The following is an 18,715-nucleotide window of genomic DNA, read 5'->3' on the forward strand; positions in this document are numbered from 1 at the left end:
CATATTTCACATGTTTTAAAATACCTGCACTGGTTGCTAATTGCTTTCCGGGCTCAATCGAAGGTGTTGGTTTTAACTTCTGAAGCCCTAAACAGGTTAGGGCCTGGCTATTCAAGGAATCACCGGTGTCATTATGAACCTGCCTGGGTATTAAGACCTGCAAGAGAGGCCTGCTTGAGGGCGCCATTACCCACTGAGACTTGCTTGCTGGGCTTTCTCTTAGGCTGCACCCAAAGTGTGGAATGCACTCCCTCGAGAACCATGACTGGCTCTTAGAAAGGGGTGAAAGCACATCTAGTTAATGTATATAGTTGCTCTAGGGCGTCACCCTAGGCATGTTCAGACGTGCTGGCTGGGAAATGCTGGAAGCCGTAGGACCTCTTCCCTGTCTAGGCATACATCGGATCGCACCCTTCATGTTTTAAAAAAGGAAAAAAGAAGAAAAGGTGGAAGACAACAGAAGAAGCCAATGTGGTTTCACAAAAAGCTTAGGGATGACCTGAAAACAGAAAAGGACACATATAGGAAGTGGAAAGAAGGCCAAGCAACAAAAGAAGGGTACAGGCAGGTAGCACAGAATTGCAGGGATGGTGTCAGGAAGGCTAAAGCTGAGAATGAGCTGAGGTTAGCAAGGGATGCTAAAAACAACAAAAAGGCTTTCTTCAGCTACGTGCATAGTAAAAGGCAGAGGAAAGAAATGGTGGTTCAGCTATTAAATAAGGATGGCAAAACGATAACAGATGACAAAGAAAAGGCAGAGGTGCTCAATTCCTACTTTGGCTCAGTCTTCTCCCAAAAGAGGGTCTATGACCCCCCTGGCAAAGGCGAAGTGCAGGCTGAAGGGGCAGGATTGCAGCTTGAGATTGATAGGCATATGGTCAAGGAACACCTAATTACCTTGAATGAGTTCAAATCTCCAGGGCCAGATGAACTGCATCCTAGAGTAATAAAGGAACTGGCAGAAGAATTCTCAGAACCGCTGTCTATTCTCTTTGAGAAATCATGGAGGACGGGGGAAGTGCCAGATGACTGGAGGAGGGCTATTGTTGTCCCTCTCTTCAAAAAGGGCAAAAAGGAGGAACCTGGGAACTACAGACCAGTCAGTCTGACATCAATCCCTGGGAACATTCTGGAGTACATTATAAAGCAATCCAACTATAAGCACCTTGAAACAATGCAGCGATTACTCGAAGCCAACATGGATTTGGCAAAAACAAATCCTGCTAGATGAATCTGATCTCATTTTTTGATGAAGTCACCTCCCTTGTGGACTGTGGGAATGCTGTGGACCTAATCTACCTCAACTTCAGCAAAGCTTTCAACAAAGTGCCCCATCATCTCCTGATGAGCAAACTAGCTCAAAGTGGGCGAGATGAAACAAAGATCAGGTGGATCCACAGTTGGCTACAGAATCGGACTCAAAGAGTGCTTATCAATGGGACCTTCTCAAGCTGGGGAGAGGTAACGAGTGGGGTACCGCAGGGCTCAGTCCTGGGCCCAGTGCTCTTCAACATTTGTATTAATGACTTGGAGGAGGAGGTGCAGGGAATGCTGATCAAATTTGCAGATGACACAAAATTGGGCGGGATAGCTAATACTTTGGAAGACAGAAACAAAATTCAAAGTGATCTGGATAGACTGGAGCGCTGGGCAGAAAAAAACAGAATGACATCTAATAGGGATCAATGCCAAGTTCTGCACCTAGGAAAAAGAAACCAAATGCACAGTTACAAGATGGGTGATATGTGGCTCAACACTACAAGTGAGAAGGATCTTGGAATTGTTGTCGATCACAAGCTGAATATGAGCCAACAAGGTGATGTGGCTGCAAAAAAGGCAAATGCTCTTTGGGGCTGCATTAATAGAAGCATAGCTTCCAAATCCCGGGAAGTACTAGTTCCCCTCTACTCAGCACTGGTTCGGCCTCATCAGGAGTACTGTGTCCAGTTCTGGGCACCACACTTGAAGAAGGATGCAGACAAGCTGGAGTGGGTTCAGAGGAGGGCAACAAAGATGATCAGGGGACTGGAAACAAAGCCCTATGAGAAGAGACTGAAAGAACTGGGCCTGTTTAGCCTTGAGAAGAGAAGACTGAGGGGAGATATGATAGCACTCTTCAAGTACTTGAGAGGTTGTCACAGAGAGGAAGGCCAGGATCTCTTCTTGATCATCCCAGAATGCAGCACATGGAATAATGGGCTCAAGTGACAGGAAGCCAGATTCCGGCTGAACATTAGGAGAAACTTCCTGACTGTTAGAGCAATACGACAATGGAACCAATGACCCAGGGAGGCGGTGGGCTCTCCCACACTGGAGGCCTTCAAGACGAGGCTGGACAGCCATCTGTCAGGGATGCTCTGACTTGGATTCCTGCATTGAGCAGGTGGTTGGATTCGATGGCCTTGTAGGCCCCTCCCAACCCTACTATTCTATGATTCTAATCTTTTACTGTTCTTAATGTTATTTTTATTATTTTAAGGTTCTATCATTTGAAACTGCTGTGCACTACCTTGATGACGTTTTAGCAAATAAGGCAGTATATTCATGTTAACAACAACAGGGCAAATAGTAGCTGGGTTGGTGGCGATTTTCACTGGGAAAAGGCTCACAGGAGAGGGATTTAACACTCCCCCCGCCACTTCCTTAGAAGCACAAAAGCCTTGGTGCAGGCACCTGATGGATCCCAACCTGGATCCCCTGGCTTGTCATGTAAAATATAAAGATACATAAGATCTGATTACAAATCATCACCTGGTGTAGCTTGGCCTTAAACTTTTCGACTGTTGTAAACTACCTTGGTTGGTTCCAGAAAAGCAATAAAGTAATGCAGTAAGTAAAATAAATTAAAAAATGCTTTCTTACAGAACCTGCCCTGTTTATCAATATTCTACTGCTCTTAATGTGCATGATTCTTGTGGCAAGGAGCGTGTTTTGTTTTTGTTTCTATTGAAAACAATTAGAAGGTTTGTGAACCTTTCTTGACTTCTCAGCAGCTCAGACGAGAGTGGTGGAAAGAAATGGGGGATTAATGGGCAACAATCAACTTCCCAAAGATTATATAAATCACTCTTCTCCAACCTGGTCCCCTCCAGATGTGTTGGACTATAACTCCCAGGCTCCCCCAGCCAGCCATGCTGGGAGTTGTAGTCCAACACATCTGGAGGGCGCCAAGCTGAGGAAAATTGGTATAAATGCTGGTTCTCCCCTTTGTTCATGTTTTGAACAGTGTTACTGCTTTTCACAAGACTCTGGGTTTAGGTAAACTGAAAATCCAATACCTGTCTGACTCACAGGGTCTTTTACACTGCCCCACCCCCTTGAACCCTGAATTCCATACTGTTGAGCTCCACACGGATGTAGTTCCTGGGGCCCACATTCTCTAGAAAAGTGCCTGATGGGGCAGAGGTCTTGAAGAAGAAGCTGGTATCAAGACTGTAGTTAACCTGGAAGGTGGGGAAGAGCAAGGCGGCTCCCCTGATGAAGGAGACCGTATTCCAGGAGTTGCCTGCAAGACATAAAGAAGGGTGTTGTGAGAAAGCTTGTGCCCACCAGACCCATATCCCATAATCTCTCAGAGACTCCCAGCTCATCCTGGCAGGCCCATGAGGAATGGCAACAGTCTCCTCTCCCCACCCAGTCCACTACTCACGGTCTCCATAGCAACGCAACGGACCCACGTAGAACTGAGCCTCTGAGCCAGTGCGGTTTGTGTCGCTCACTACGACCTGCGTCACTGGAAGATGGTCTACAAAATTCAGCAGTCCCTTATCTGCCCGCCTGAGACAGAGAGGGGAGATTGTGTAAAATGGGTACCCACAATTCACTGGGGATAGCCAGAGTTTCAATCCCACAGCCATCACCACCCAGGCTCTTCTGGAAGGGAGGGGGGACCATCGCTCACCACATGGCATGGTCAGCATCACAGTTGCAGTGGAAACGGGGGTCAGCGCAGTTCTTATCCATGCCACAGGCGCAGCGCCCCAGCCCTGGTGGGGAGCCCCCCCAGTAATAATGGCGCTCTGCATTTCGGCCCATCCAGAAGCTCAATGGCATCCCAGCTGAGGGAGAACAAGACAGCATATAAATGGGGGGGGGGGTCTCAGAGAGCACAAGAGCAACCTGCGGAGTTGGACCAGAAGGTTCATCTTCCCCAACCTGGGGCCCTATAAATGTTTTGGACTACAGTTCCCATCAGCCTCAGCAAGCATGGCCAATTGTCAATGCTGATGGGAGCTGTAATCCAAAACATCTGGAGGACCTCGGTTGGGAATGGCTGATCTAGTTCAACATCCTGCATCCCACAATGGCCGGCAAGTTGCTTCCAGGATGCCCACAAGTAGGGCATGAAAAAACTGCCTCGCCCTGCTCCTGCTGGCCCCCAACAAGTGGCATTCAGTGGCATCCTATGTAACTATCATGGGCAACAGACCAGCCTTCCATAAACATTTCTCTATCCTCTTCCTCCATACCATGGTTTTGTGAACTTCTATCATACTCTCCCTTAGTTGTCTCCCCACCTCCCGCCCTGCCCAAAGAAGCGTTAGCCTTTCCTCGTAGAGAGGAGGCTCCATCCCCTTAATCGCTTCAGCTGCCTTATTTTATTTTATGCTGCACTTTTCCTAGTTCTACTATATTGTTTTAGAGACAGGGCAATCTGAATTGCACACTGCATTCCAAATGAAGCCACATTACACATGAAGGCATTCTGCTACTGGCCGTTTCATTTTCAGTTCCTTTCCTATTAATTCCTAATGTGGAATTTGCTTCCCCCCACAACACATCACCACTGCCTCTGCATTTTGTGATGATGTCCTTATTGAACTATCCATTACAACTTCAAGATCCGTCTCCAGTTCAGATCTCATCTGCTTAGGGTAGTTGGCAGGGCTGTTTGTATTCTGAAGTTTTGCAATTACACTGCACAAGAACAGAATCAGGTCCTGGAAGTAAAATTTGGTATCCTGAGAATTCCAGTATCGATATCTTTACATTTCTAGTCCTCATGGATGCAAAGACAAGCCTGAAAGTGTATGAGCAATGCCTAGTGAAACTTCAGAAACTACAGTGGGGCTCAGCGAGATATCCAGTGTTGAATGGGTGGCATTCCAGTGCTTTGCATCCAGTGGTGTGGAACGGGTGGCCCTCCAGATATTCTTGGACTGTAACTCCCATCAGCCCTGGCCAACATACCCAATGTGAGGGATAATGGGAGTTGCAATTCAGCATCTGGCAGGCCACATGTTCCCCATCCTTGGCACAGCCCCTTGCTTTCCCCCTGCTGAAAAGAAGAGCAAACTTTGGGAAATAAGCACCTGTTTAATTCGAACATTTATTCAAACCACAGTACTTGGCCCAGAATGTGTGTGCTAGCGAGGTTTTAATTGTAGAAGTTTTAACGTTGTAAGGCCGCCTTGAGTCCCAGTATTGGGGAAAAGGCGGGATATAAATATAATAACAACAACAGCAGCAGCAGCAGCAGCAACCACAGCCCATAAGGCAGAGGATGGAGACACACTTACTCTGGGTGTTGAGCAGGCGGGAGAAGTAGCAGTAGAATTCAATTTGTTGCTCGCAGTACTCGGAGGCATTTGCCAGGGCCGACACCTCACCCCATGACGCATTCCAGTAGTCGACAGCACCCAGGAAAGGCCTTTCGGGACTGTAGCCTGCCACTTTTGTGAGCCAGTGCCGATTGTGCCGCACAATGGTCCATGCCCGATCCTCTGGAAGGCAAGTGGGAGCAACATCTGGCAAAAGCTCAAGCTGAGCGTCTCCCCCGTGCCCTGGATGCAGCTGCTTCTCTCGCTCTGCTTTGAACCTGAGCAACTACTTGAATAGCAACTGATGGCCCTCAATAGGGGGAAGGCTGAGACCCCACCGGTGCCCCCATACCTCGAATGTCACAGTAGACCATAAAAGGTTTCAGGGGCCCACTGCCATCTGGGTCAATGGTGTAGTTGCCAGACCTTTTGCCACTGAGTCGATAGGCATCACAGGTTTCTTTGTAAATGGCTGCAAGGTGAAGGAGGAAGTGAGGGGCCAAGGCACACAGACGAGCGCTTTATGCATCCCCACCCCCTTCCCCTGCTCCCTCCACCACCACCAATGGCTCACGAGTGTGGCAGGTCTCCCCCTTGTAACCCGTCAAGTCACAGATGCACGTGAAGTCGTCCCAGGACTGGATGCAGCGGCTGCCGTGTTCACACATGTTGGGGGTACACCTGGCACAATAGGAGAAGCAGGTCATCGCCGGAGACGAGCACCCTGCATCCCAACGTGGATTTAAGTGCTCTCCAAACCAAGGGCTTCACCCCTTTCTCGTCTGTGGGCAGGGGCTGTTGCGCTTCCAGACAGCACTTCACAAACATACAGCTGGCCTTCCTCAAACACACGAACGCCCCTGTTGGATCCATCTAGCCCAGCACTTTTGTCTCAAGCACAGGCAATGCAGATGCCTCCGACAAGTCCACAAGCAGGGCACCGTGGCACAACTCGCCTCCTGCTGGGACTCTCTGGCATCTAGTAATTAGAGGCAGGCAAGGAGGATCGGCAACACAGTGTTGTAGTGTGGAGTGCTCCTTTACACTGGTCCAGCCAGCCAGCCAGCCATGACCTCTTCCATCCTTCCCAGCTTGGTTTTCCATCCCCCCTGCCCCGCCCTCAGCATTCTGTGACTGCTGAGCATGTCCAATCCTCACTGGATTATGGGCTGAGGGGAGATGGCCCCCTGAGGGATTTTTCCCTAAAGATTTGGGGCACTTCTGCAACCCTTGAGGTTCCCCCCCCCCCGCACGCTGATACCTCCCTGTTGTTTTGCAGTCACCCTGCTTTGGCTACAGTCCTGTTGGCACTCGCCAGCTCTTTGCGACTTGAGGATCTGACTGCTTCTGAGTGTGGACATCCCACTCCTAGCCATGCTGGCTCACAGTCACTGACAGGCCTCCAACAAATGCATGTAACCCTTTTGAAAGCCATCTCAACGGCAATGGCCATCCTTCCAACGTCCTATTCTAGGGTTGGCAACACAGCACCCATGGCCACAACAGACACCTCGCAAGCCCTCCTGATGTTACGTTTTTAAAAAGAATTTTAAAAGAAATTGTACACTTTTTTTTTTACCTTTAGCAGCTACAAAGCAGATCTCCAGCCTCACTCCCTTTCCTTTCCTCAGCATGCCTCTGGGCCCCACATGGGCCTGGGGGGGGGGGCAGCTTCAGGCTGGTGACCCTCCTTGCAGCAGGCCCAGCTAGCTAAGGCTATTTTTTAAAAGAAAGCAAAGGGGCCCTGCTTCCTGGCAAGCTTGAGGAGCTGGGGAGGAGTTGGGAGGTACAGCAGGGGTTTGCCTGGGGTTGTGCATGTTGGCTAGGTTTGGAGATGTTTTGCCCCTTTGGTTTTGTTTTCTGGGAGGAGGTGTATGTGTGCTTGGATTTTGAGGGAGAGATAGTTTGTCTGTCGGTTTGCTTTTTGGGTTGTGGGGACAGCTCTGTCAGTGTGTGTCTGTTTGGGTTTTGGGGGGTGTTAGTTTTGCCTGTCTGTCTAGGGTTTTGGGCAGGCAGTTTTGCCTTCCTGCCTGGGTTTTTGGAAGGGGCAGGAGTTTTGCCTATGGGCTCCTTCACATGGAGCTTTTCTTTACATGACATCAAATTACCCTGTTGTGTTCCGCTTGAGTTCCCTCTGTGAAAAGAGGAAAAGCGGCAAGAAGAGGAGCGAGATCAATGAAAGATCATGGAAGACTCAGATCCAGGGAAAAGGAGGGGGGAAGGGGAGGGGGGGAAAGGAAGCGCCTGTAAAGGGAGTCCATTGTGATCCTGCATTTAAAATGGAAGCAGAAAGCCCCGTTTTAAATGCAGGATTTTAGGCTGGTGTAGAGATGCCCTATGTTTGCTTTGGGGAGGTAGGCAGTTTTGTTTATCTGTTTGCTTTTTTTGTTTGGGGGTAGTATTGCATGTTTGCTTATGGGGTGCAGGGGTTCTCAGACCATTACCAGTTTTCTTTCTATAAAGTGAGTATCTTGTGGTGCTTTGCGGTTTGGCATTTTGGGCTCAAAACCCAATATCTGCCTTATATGCGGCTTCTTGGAAAAGTTACTTGTCCTCTGTGACTAGGCAGGCCCCCATAGCAGTCATTTTGTGGTGATGCCCATGACAGATTCTCAGATTTCCAAATGTGCCCACAGGCCCAAAAAGGTTGGAAACCCCTATCCTATGGCAATAAGTTCCATAGAACAGCTACACTTTGTATGAAATCCTTCCTTTTGTCCAGACGTTACCTCAAATTGTCCTGCAGTTCTAGCATTTTGGGAGAGAACAGATTCTCTCCCATCTCTCTCCACACTGTTCAGAATTCTGTAAATCTCTCCCATGTTCACCCTCAGTTGTAGTTTTCCAAGCTTGATGTTGATTGTTCTGGAGGGAGTGATCCCAAGTCCCCTAGACTGAGTCTGAGGGGCCACAAGATAGTTTGGATTTCCAGATCTGAAGCTGGAGACAGCACTCCAACCTCGGAGGGGGGAATCGGAGCTCCAACCCCTCTCTCCCTCCCCCTTACAGCCAGCATGGAAAGAATCACGCTGGCTGCCTCTCCAAGGTCAGGAACGCGGCCTCAGCGAGGGGGAAGAGGGGGTGTTTTGGTGGGTGGGGAGGGGAGGAGACCAGAGATGCTGGGATATGAGTGATCCTGAAGCCTCTCCACCCTCCTTCCCTCCCCCTCCAAGATGCTTTCACTAGATGGGCAAAAAAGCCCATCTAGCGAAAATTCAGGGCAGGAGGACGGGCAGGCAAAGATCGCTTCCACTGCTCCTCCTGCCCTGCATAGAATGACCATAAGCGTCTGAGTTCGGAAGCTTACAATAATCACACTCTAAACCTTTTTTCTGTTTCCATTATCATTTTAGTTGAACTGGTCTCTCCTTCTCAGATCCTCTGAGATTAGGGTGATCAGAACTGCACTAATATTCAAAATGTGGACACAGTATTGATCAATCAACTGGCACTATGGTATTTGCTTGTTTATTTTCAGTCTCGTTCCTAAAGAATAGTAGTAAGCACAAGGCTCTGGTTGGTACCAAAATTGACACCAACCAGAGCATGGAACAGCTAAAAGAAATAGTACAAGATCGGGATACGTGGAGAGAGATGATCCATAGAATCGTCAAAAGTCAGACACGACTGAATGGATAATATCATCAATATAATCAAACATAAGGCAGAAGATACACCTTCAAGTCCAACATTAAACAGCGCCCCAACCATCCTGGAAGACATGTTGAGAGTGAGACCAGAGTGTAGGACATAAAGATGTTTCTCTGGGCACTACCCGGGAACTCAACATTTATCTCTTGCTTTTCTTCCACAGAATTCAAAGCAGTGTACCGGGGAGGAGGGTGGGGAGTCCCAGACTGACTCCCAATGCAAGCACTGACAAGACCTGCTTAGCTTCAGCAAGGACACGTGCTCCTCAGACAGTTCCAGACCATGGGCTCCTACCATACTATTGCTAGAGGCTTGTCCCAAGTGCATATGGAAAGAATCCTGGATCTCCCCCCACGCCACCCCTACACACACACACACACACACACACACACACACTCACTCCTGCCAATTCAAGTCACAATCCTGCCCAGACAGAATCTCCACTTTCGCAAGCATACCTATCAGTGACACCACACACGTTGAAGTACACCTCGAAGTACTTGCCAAGCCGATGCTGGCGAACCAAGTCTAACTCGATGGGCTGCCGATCCACACTAACCATCTGCATGCACCCATGGAAGGCTGTCTGGTTGGAGGCGCAGCCAGTACGGGATGCTGGCTTGGGGCAGCCTGGAACACACAAGACATTGGCCCAGCAATGCGTGAGCGAGAGAAAGAGCGCACGCATGAGGGAAACGACAGTGGCTACAATATCAATGGGAATTAAGTTAATCATGACTAACTTAAGTGCCACAGATTTCAATGTCTACTCTAAGTATGGAAAAGTCCAGAGCCAACCAAATAAAACAAAAAGAATATTCTGAGGCGGAAGTGACATCATCCATCAGAATGGTAGTCTGAGGCCTGTCCCTGGCAGAATCCTTAACTTAGTATATCCTTAGTATATCCTATAAATCCTTAGTATACCTGCTAATGAGTATACTGGTCTGAGGTAATTGGATACTTCTCACCAGAAGATGCTACCTGGCAGAGTCAGGTTACTTTCCGGCTTCAGAACATTGTAAAACAAAACAAAAAGCAAATTGTGAAAGGAAGAAAAAAAAAACCCACAATAAAAAGAAAAAAGATTAATGCAAAAAAACATTGCTGTGAACAGCATGAAAGCAGCCCACGGCAAGGCGACAAGATGGCCCCCAACCACAGTGCGCAGGTAAGAATTCAAACTCCACAAGTAACAGAAGATTTCATGGAAATCATAACCTGGGTCAACCAAGTTAAAAGAGAGGTCCAAGAGCAAATGGAACCTCTTCCAAAAGCGATGAAGACTGAGTTTGCACGGCACACCAACCAACAATGGTTTGTTTCCTGGGAAACAGGGAAGTGTGCCAAAAAATTTCCCAGTCCCGTTTTTGTGCAAAAATGGGACTGGGGAAATTTTTAAAAAAGGGATCCAACCCTGATTGGAGGTGGAAAGGGGGACTTGTTGGCAGACAAGACGAGTCTGCCACCAAGTCCCTTGGGAAGCTGGCTGGAGGACTGAGTGGGAGAGGGGAGGGACGAGGGGCAAACAAGCCACGTACTATGGCTTGTTTGCCCAATTGTCTGGCAGATGCACTAAGCACGCAGGGTGGGCTGTTCACAAAACAACCCACCCTGCGTGGATAGCCACCCATCATGGGCTAGGTTGACGTGGGGACACCTCCTAAGTGCCTTGTTGCCAAATATAAAAAAATAAGAGCTACTGTGCTTGACATGGGGCCTGGCAGCCTCAGCAGCAAGGAGCTCTCTTTAGGCCAGACTGTGCTTCAAAATAAGCTCAGTTCTCTTGAGCCATCATTGCCACTCCAACCTCTGTTTGCACAGCATTCCTGAAATCGAATGGAGGTAAAGACAATGAAATTTTCCTGATAAACTGTCTTAATTCAACAGATCTTCAGCTTGATCGTTCAAGCAATCCAGTTTTCTGCTGAAAGTTGCCCCCTACTTGCCAAGAGAAGCCAGGAGGAAAGACTTTTCAGCAGAAACCAGCATGGAGCCCCCATCTGGACTGGAAGCACATTCTGGAATAGGTCCTCACTGCTCCACGCACACATATATTTAGAAATAAAAATTAATTCATTTGGAGGTGGTGATATTAATTACTCTCGCTCCTTAGCTATGCAATCTCTACTCAGCCCACAATTCTCCTTTCCACCATGTTGAAATTTAATTAGGCATTGCTCACGTGCCTTAAAACTGCGACCATAATGACATGGTGATTCTGAGGAGCCCAATTCTGACATAACACCAAGTTTGGCCGTTGTGCAGTACTGTGGCAAACACATTGCTCTACTGCTCTTTCGGGCCGGAAGCCTTCCCACCTCGAGCTCCTCAGCTGCCTGCCTTGTCTCCTTTAATATTCATCCTCAAAACCCCCACATGTATCTGCAAAGCCTTTCCTCGACTGACAGAGCCTGTTGTCATACATTGTTGTTGTTTATTCCGTCAGTCGCTTCCGACTCTTTGTGACTTCATGGACCAGCCCACGCCAGAGCTTCCTGTCAGCCGTCGCCACCCCCAGCTCCCCCAAGGTCAAGCCCGTCACCTCCAGAATATCATCCATCCACCTTGCCCTTGGTCGGCCCCTCTTCCTTTTGCCTTCCACTTTCCCTAGCATCACCATCTTCTCCAGGGCCTCCTGTCTTCTCATTATGTGGCCAAAGTACTTCAGTTTTGCCTTTAATATCATTCCCTCAAGTGAGCAGTCTGGCTTTATTTCCTGGAGTATGGACTGGGTTGATCTTCTTGCAGTCCAAGGCACTCTCAAAATTTTCCTCCAGCACCACAGTTCAAAAGCATCTATCTTCCTTCACTCAGCCTTCCTTATGGTCCAGCTCTCAGCCATAGGTTACTACAGGGAATACCATTGCTTTAACTACGTGGACCTTTGTTGTCAGTGTGAAGTCTCTGCTCTTAACTATTTTATCAAGATTTGTCATTGCTGTCCTCCCAAAGTAAAAGTTAACCACTCCTTATTCTATCCTCTTCAGAAGAGGAACAGTTCCCCCACAACCCTTTCTCAATGCAATACCCACCTCCGAAGAAGTACTGGTTCCCTGTGCGCAGCTGGATGTCTCGGTCAACACGGAAGCTGGCATCATTCTGGTCATCGATGGTGATGACAGCCGAGGTCTCACGCACCATCAAGGACACTGAATGCCAGAAGCCATCGTTGAGGCGGTATCCTGGGGATGGAGGGAAGGAATCCAGCACAGGTGATGACAATAAGACTGGTAACGAACAACTCTTCACTCACCACCCCTGAGAGGCTTCACCCTCACACTGCAGCCGCAGGCCTCTTGACCCACCAGCACTCTGAGTGAAACCTCTGCTCTTTGGAGTGTACTAATCACTCTGAGGACAAATATAATATGAATGATGATGATGATTATGATGATGTTGATGATGGGGGGTTTAATGAAATGCTTGTATACATTTTTCCTATACAGCCTCTAGGCCACTCATTTTACAGTTTTACCTCAAAGTTGTCGTAAAAAAAAAATCATACTTGATTTTTGGGATTGGGATGCTTCAGTAGAAAGGTATCCTGAACAACATATCCAAAATTTACCAAAATCCAAGTGAGAGAAGGCTGCCATTTGGGGGATGGTTGATTCTTGCTCCATGCAACATGAACCTAGAAAAGTGCACATAACTGGACCTCTATTAGTCTGATTCACTAAAAGCTCATGTCAAATTAGAGCCAGTGTGGTGTAGTGGTGAGAATGTTGGACTGGGAGCTGGGAGATCTGGGTTCTAGTCCCCACTTGGCCATGGAAGCTCACTGGGTGACTTTGGGCCCATCACAGACTCTCAGCCCAACCTACCTCACAGGGTTGTTGTTGTGAGGATAAAATGGAGAGGAGGAGGCTAATGTAAACTGCCTTGGGTTCCTTGCAAGAGGAAAAAAGGTGGGATATAAATGCAATAAATAAATAAATAATAATAAATTAATTAAAGATGGACACAGAGTTGAATCCAGATTTAGTCATACTTAAGAGTAGACTCACTGGAATCAATGTGACTTAAGTTAGCCTGGCCTAAGACTAACAAGTCCCATTGCTTCAGTGGGCCTACTCTAGTTCTCACCTGTGCCTAAGATGCTATCTTAAGAAGTTTACTCTAGAAATAAGCAGAAGGACTGAGGAAGTGGCTGCCTAATCATCTAACTTGGGTTTTATTTTCATTATAGCTTTAAATCTGCTGCAGATAGCAGTAACAAGAGAAAATAAAAGCAAAACCTGGAATATTCAAATCAAGAAAGTCAGCACGGGGACTGGACCAGTGTAGCAACTTGCTCTTCATCAGTGTACTTCCTTGTCTTTGACACAGGCAAATATAAAGCTCTGAAGATTATTAAACTTTTATCAGTCCTCTGCATGCTGAAATATTCAACAACTCTACATCTTCCATGAAAGACATTCTCACTGCTGATGCTGCATTTGTTCCTTCACTTGGCTTGGGACTATCTGGCAGCCTCCTCCACTGGACTGAAACGCAGCGGGAATTCACAAAGCCTCAGCGGCTAGGAAAAGGCTGGGGGCAGCGCCAGCAAGGCTTTCTCCTTGCCACCAAGCATGTGCCCCCTGTAGCCTTTCCCAGCCCCGTGCCTTTCCACTCCCCTCAGTCCCAGACAGCAGAGTCAACCGGCTGAACTGCATCCTAGAGTAATAGAGGAACTGGCAGAAGAACTCTCAGAACCGCTGTCTATTCTCTTTGAGAAATCATGGAGGACGGGGGAAGTGCCAGATGACTGGAGGAGGGCTAATGTTGTCCCTATCTTCAAAAAGGGTAAAAAGGAGGAACCTGGGAACTACAGACCAGTCAGTCTGACATCAATCCCTGGGGAAATTCTGAAGCAGATGATAAAGCAATCCATCTGGAAGCACCTTGAAAACAATGCCGTGATTACTCGAAGCCAACATGGATTTGTCAAAAACAAGTCCTGCCAGACAAATCTCATCTCATTTTTTTGATCAAGTAACCTCCCTTGTAGACCGTGGGAATGCTGTAGACATCATATACCTCGACTTCAGCAAAGCTTTCAACCAAGTGCCCCATGTTATCCTGATGAGCAAACCAGCTCAAAGTGGGCTAGATGAAACAACGATCCGGTGGATCCACAGTTGGCTACAGAATCGGACTCAAAGAGTGCTTATCAATGGGACCTTCTCAAACTGGGGAGAGGTAACAAGTGGGGTACCGCAGGGCTCAGTCCTGGGCCCAGTGCTCTTCACCATTTTTATTAATGACTTGGAGGAGGAGGTGCAGGGAATGCTGATCAAATTTGCAGATGACACAAAATTGGGTGGGATAGCTAATACTTTGGAAGACAGAAACAAAATTCAAAGTGATCTGGATAGACTGGAGCGCTGGGCAGAAAACAACAGAATGTCATCTAATAGGGATCAATGCCAAGTTCTGCACCTGCGAAAAAGAAACCAAATGCAGTTACAAGATGGGCGATACGTGGCTCAACAACACTACAAGCGAGAAAGATCTTGGAATTGTTGTCTATCACAAGCTGAATATGAGCCAACAGTGTGATGTGGCTGCAAAAAAGGCAAATGCTCTTTGGGGCTGCATTCATAGAAGCATCGCTTCCAAATCCCAGGAAGTACTAGTTCCCCTCTACTCAGCACTGGTTAGGCCTCATCTGGAGTACTGTGTCCAGTTCTGGGCACCACACTTTAAGAAGGATGCAGACAAACTGGAGAGGGTTCAGAGAAGGGCAACAAAGATGATCAGAAGACTGGAAACAAAGCCCTACGAAGAGAGACTGAAAGAACTGGGCCTGTTTAGCCTTGAGAAGAGAAGACTGAGGGAAGATAGGATAGCACTCTTCAAGTACTTGAAAGGTTGTCACAGAGAAGAAGGCCAGGATCTCTTCTCAGTCATCCCAGAGTGCAGGACACGGAATAATGGGCTCAAGTTACAGGAAGCCAGATTCCGGCTGAACATCAGGAAAAACTTCCTGGCTGTTAGAGCAATACGACAATGGAACCAATTACCTGGGGAGGTGGTGGGCTCTCCCACACTGGAGGCGTTCAAGACGAGGCTGGACAGCCATCTGTCAGGGATGCTCTGACTTGGATTCCTGCACTGAGCAGGGGGTTGGACTCGATGGCCTTGTAGGCCCCTTCCAACCCTACTATTCTATGATTCTAGAGTGGTGAGGGTGGTAGTCCAACACCTCTGGGGGCCACGCCTGGCTTGGGTGAGGCTGCCCTACTGTATACCCAGCACGCGCGTGTGTGTGTACGTGTGTGTGTGTATATATATATGTGTATGTATGTGTGTGTGTGTGTGTGTGTATATAACTTTCAAAGTTTCTTTTAGTTCAGGACTGTCCATGAGGTGATCTATGCATCCCAGGAAGCTCAGATCTGTGTACAAACCATCAAACATTAGAAACACCAGTTGTAGGCTACTTTCTTTCAGGTCACTGGATATGGTGGCAAAGGACTTCCACCACAATGGTGGATCACACGTGGCAGTCCATGTGGCATCATTCAGCTTCACTTGGTCTGGAAGAAAAGTGAAAGTTGAATACGTGCGTGTCATGTTCGTGGGATCCATGTCTACCCATTAGCAAAAGACAACTGGGGATGTCTTGCCAGGGTGGTCACCTCTGTGCATGAGTCAAGACCATTCTGATCTTAGTTGTTGGGAAAATGGTGGAACAAGACCTGGCAGGAGGTGTCTGGATCTACTGCAAATTTCACACTGCTGGTTGAGATGCTCTGGGTAGAAAATACTGGTGAATCTTAACTCCCTTTGCATCAACAATAATGTGCTTATCACATGCCCACCCTACCTCAATCATGGGCTCTGTCTAAGGGATCAGTTCCCCTTCAGAACTGAAAGTAGCAAACGTTCAATTTAGGTTCGTATCCTTTCTCCTATCAGCAGCAGATTTAGAGCTGTAATGAAAAATCCAAGTTAGAGACTTTAGATGACTGGTTCTTTGGTGCTTCTTCATATTTCTAGAGTAACCTATTCAATATAGCATCTTGAGTTCACCATTAAAACAAAATTTTAGTGAATCAGACAAATAGTGGTCTAGTTATGTGTGTTTTTCTGAATTCGTGTTTCATATAGTAAAAATCATTTATGGCATCTCAAAATTATGGCCTTCATCTGCTTGGATTTTGGTAGACCTGGAAGATATTGTTCAAGTACCTTTCTGAGAATGAAAAAACACTTCTTGTTACAATTACTTTGAGGCTTTTCCTTTTTTCTTCCATAAAATGACTGACCTACTCTATATTATCGACTGATACAATATTTTCCTACCTATGGTAGCAAACCTGTGTCTGAGGGCCAAACTACATCTGACAATAATGCAATTAGCAGTTGCACTACTGCCTATGCCATGTCCCAATCCAGCTCCCACCACCATCTGCTATCTACTTAAAGACATAACCAATTATGCAGCTATTAATTGCATGATTATTGGCACATCCAGTTTGGCCCCAAAAGGCAAACAAGTCTACCCCTTCCCACAGAAAGAGACATGTGTTTTCACTATACTTACATACATACTATACTTACATCTAGTTATGTCTTTTTTTTTTAGAAAAAAGATATATAAATGCCAAGCCCCAGTTCATAGTCAAGCCGGGCAGGTCCTACTCTTCCACTCAGGCAGGTCCTGCTCTTCCACTCAGCCCAAGATAAAATGATGTGTGTTCCATTCCTCAAATTGGGCCAGTTTTTTCATTTCCTTGCAAAATCATAGGGTTACTGAGCTACTGGGCCAATCCTGGATCTCTTCTCCATGGTGAAAGCCCAGCACTAAAACTCAACTCAAAGCAAGCCTGGTTTTTATGCCCTAAAGCAACTTTGTTGAATTTTCCTTGGGACTTGAAACTTCAGGAATTCTGTACCATGAGCTACCCACTACACACCCTGACACCCTGGCATGAGTGGAAACCCATCCTGCAGTGCGTGCAAGGAGAGAAAAACATCCCCTCCACCCAAACCAATATGGAGAGGGAAACATGCTCAAACCCTCCTTTCCCAAGCTAAAGAAGTGACGAACAATTGTGACATGTCCCCTTGTTTACAAGAATCCTATAAAGACGTCTCAAGCACTGCAGAGTCAGGGACTGGGTCGGCCTACACACAGACCCACCTCTTCGTTCTGGAAGCAATGCCCGCCCACCTACCCTATGTGTGTGAGTCAGCTGTCAGGCAAGCATGTCCAATTGTCCAGGGGATGCCAAGGGACTACCACTGTATTCTGACTGGCCAGGAGATGGGGCGACAACTTCATTATTAGCCTCCAGTGAGAAGCCAGTGGAAATTCCAGGAAGGCAGCAGTGAGAATGCAGCTCTCCAGCATTGGCCATATATTGCCATGAAATCCAACTGGAGTCGAGAACCAGCACAGCCAAGAAAGCTTCCCTACACAGAGGAGACCTGGGGCTTGCTGAATCAGAAGCCTCAGAATCCCTTCCACCTTACAGGCCCTTAAACCCTGTAGCTTGGCCTGCAGGTGAAGCAGCCAGCCAGCCACAACTCATCCCACACTGGGCTGAAACTCCCCTCCTTCTTCAAGATGGCCAACCCTACCCCTCAGGACAGCCCTCCTCCCTGATTCATGGGACTTCCAAGCTACCCTGAAGTCCTTTCAAAAGTGAACAACCTTCCCTCCTCCTACCTGCTGCAAATTCGAGCTTCTTCGTTTTAGCTTTGGCTTTTGGCTGCGCAATGGTGACATTGACTTGCCCATCACTCAGCACCATCTCAAGCCAGCCCAGGTCATCAGCAAAAGACGTGTACATAAGCAGCCCCACAACATCCCATGAGCGGAAGCTGAAGCTGACCGCCAGTAGATTGCGCCGGGGATACGCTGGCACCTGCAAGAAGTTGTTGACCCCAGCAAATGTAAAGGGGAATAAGAGGTTGTCCCGACAGTCATAGCCCACACGGCCCTGTAACAGAGAAAGACACAGTGAAGAGAGGTGCGGCTGCAGGATCGGGGTAAGGCAGAGATAAACTGTGCACGTGTGTGTGTGGGCACAGGCGCACATGTGCATGCCAAGCTTACATTTCATTAACGTAGGGACATGCGCATTTGGTGTTCAAACCACCGCACTCTGTAACAACTGAATTTGCTTTCAGGCACACAACTCTGCACGCTGAAAATCTCTGCTTTCTCTTAGAATAAAATACACTTTACCTTCAGGGCTATGACCACACACTTGAGAACAGCTGGGCGATGCCTGGGGAAACCTCAGAAGTAGGTAAAATGTGGGAAAGAGGCCAAGATGGATTTCCAGGGGGTGGGGTGCACTTTCACTTCCTTAGATATCTCCTTGCCCTAGCAAGGACGCCTAGCAGAATCCAAATACATTATGCAAAATAAGCAAATATATAAACATCTGCCTGAAGATCAGCTCCATCAGGGTCCTCCCTCAACTGTCTCCAAGCAGCAGCCATCCCCTTGCAATGCAGCAGAGGGAGATGGGAAGCAGAGCCATTCCATCAGTTCTGCTGAAAGACCAGCTCCATCAGTC

General features: G+C 47.6%; 1 protein-coding gene across 1 annotated transcript in view; it reads right to left on the bottom strand.

Moving 5' to 3' along the window:
• CNTNAP1 (contactin associated protein 1) overlaps positions 1-18,715 on the bottom strand; it is a 48,411-nt gene that overhangs the window by 14,127 nt on the left and 15,569 nt on the right. Inside the window, exons 8-16 of the mRNA XM_084857354.1 lie at positions 17,857-18,130; positions 12,227-12,376; positions 9,650-9,821; positions 6,115-6,221; positions 5,893-6,012; positions 5,520-5,723; positions 3,902-4,058; positions 3,650-3,777; positions 3,338-3,505 (exon numbers count right to left, since the gene is read on the bottom strand). Of these exons, the coding sequence (XP_084713480.1) occupies positions 3,338-3,505; positions 3,650-3,777; positions 3,902-4,058; positions 5,520-5,723; positions 5,893-6,012; positions 6,115-6,221; positions 9,650-9,821; positions 12,227-12,376; positions 17,857-18,130 (1,480 nt within the window). The remainder of the gene's footprint in view (positions 1-3,337; positions 3,506-3,649; positions 3,778-3,901; positions 4,059-5,519; positions 5,724-5,892; positions 6,013-6,114; positions 6,222-9,649; positions 9,822-12,226; positions 12,377-17,856; positions 18,131-18,715) is intronic.

Source organism: Heloderma suspectum, chromosome 5, assembly GCF_057233095.1.
Source record: "Heloderma suspectum isolate Gila_16-S chromosome 5, 16-S_ref, whole genome shotgun sequence".
In the NCBI taxonomy this organism is placed as follows: domain Eukaryota; kingdom Metazoa; phylum Chordata; class Lepidosauria; order Squamata; family Helodermatidae; genus Heloderma; species Heloderma suspectum.